Source organism: Calidris pugnax, unplaced genomic scaffold, assembly GCF_001431845.1.
Source record: "Calidris pugnax isolate Ruff unplaced genomic scaffold, ASM143184v1 scaffold1303, whole genome shotgun sequence".
NCBI lineage: Eukaryota > Metazoa > Chordata > Aves > Charadriiformes > Scolopacidae > Calidris > Calidris pugnax.
The window spans coordinates 2,826-3,698 of record NW_015091872.1 but is presented as its reverse complement, the minus strand read 5'-3'; the positions used below and the strand labels follow the sequence as shown (position 1 = coordinate 3,698).

The window sequence follows — 873 nt, the reverse complement described above, 5'->3', positions numbered from 1 at the left end:
TAGGGCCTTGTGGGCGGGGCTTTGGCCTTGTGGGCGGGGCTAGGGAAGCTGTGGGTGGGGCTAAGGGGGCATGGGAGGGTCTACATGCCTTGTGGGTGGGGCTAAGGGCCTTGTGGGCGGGGCTAAGGGCTCTAAAGGTGCTGCTGGCCCAGGTAGAGTTGTGTGGGCGGGGATAAAGGGACATAGGAGGGTCTATAGGCCTTGTGGGCAGGGCTAAGGGGGCATGGGAGGGTCTATAGGCCTTGTGGGCGGGGCTATGGCCTTGTGGGCGGGGCTAAGGCACCCTGACCCCGCCTCCTTCTTGCCCCCTTAGGGAGATGACCCACCTGCAGAAGGAGGTGACGGCCATCGAGACGAAGCTGGAGCAGAAGCGCAGCGACCGCCACAACCTGCTGCAGGCCTGCAAGATGCAGGACATCAAACTGCCCCTCTCCAAGGGCACCATGGACGACATCAGCCAGGAGGAGGTGGGGCACCCACATGGGGGTCCCCTGGGGTCGGGGGGATAGCCCTGACCCCCCCCAAACCCCCTTTTTTTTGTCCCTTTTTTCCCCCCAAAAAAGGGTGGCGCGGCCGGGGAGGAGCCGGTGAGCAGCTCCCAGAGAACATCCAGCCTCTACGCCCGGGAGGCCCTCATCGAGATCGACTACAGCGATCTGCCCGAGGAGCTCAAGGTGCGCTGGCCCTTTAAGGATGGCCCCTCCCACTCCCTCCTGGCCCCTCCCACTCCCTCCTGGCCCCTCCCACTCCCTCCTGGCTCCTCCCCCTTCCCTTCTGGCTCCTCCCACCATAGAACCCCTCCTGTTTCCTCCTGGCCCCTCCTATTTCCTTCTGGCCCCTCCCACTTCTTAAAGCTCCACCCCTTTCCCCAAG

The 873-nt window shown here is 64.0% G+C and overlaps 1 protein-coding gene across 1 annotated transcript in view; it reads left to right on the top strand.

Annotated features, from left to right (window-relative positions):
- The window catches only part of LOC106900116 (structural maintenance of chromosomes protein 1A-like), an 18,868-nt gene that overhangs the window by 15,616 nt on the left and 2,379 nt on the right, over window positions 1–873 (top strand). The window contains exons 8-9 of the mRNA XM_014962099.1: window positions 314–467; window positions 564–674. Coding sequence (XP_014817585.1) covers window positions 314–467; window positions 564–674 — 265 coding nt within the window. The remainder of the gene's footprint in view (window positions 1–313; window positions 468–563; window positions 675–873) is intronic.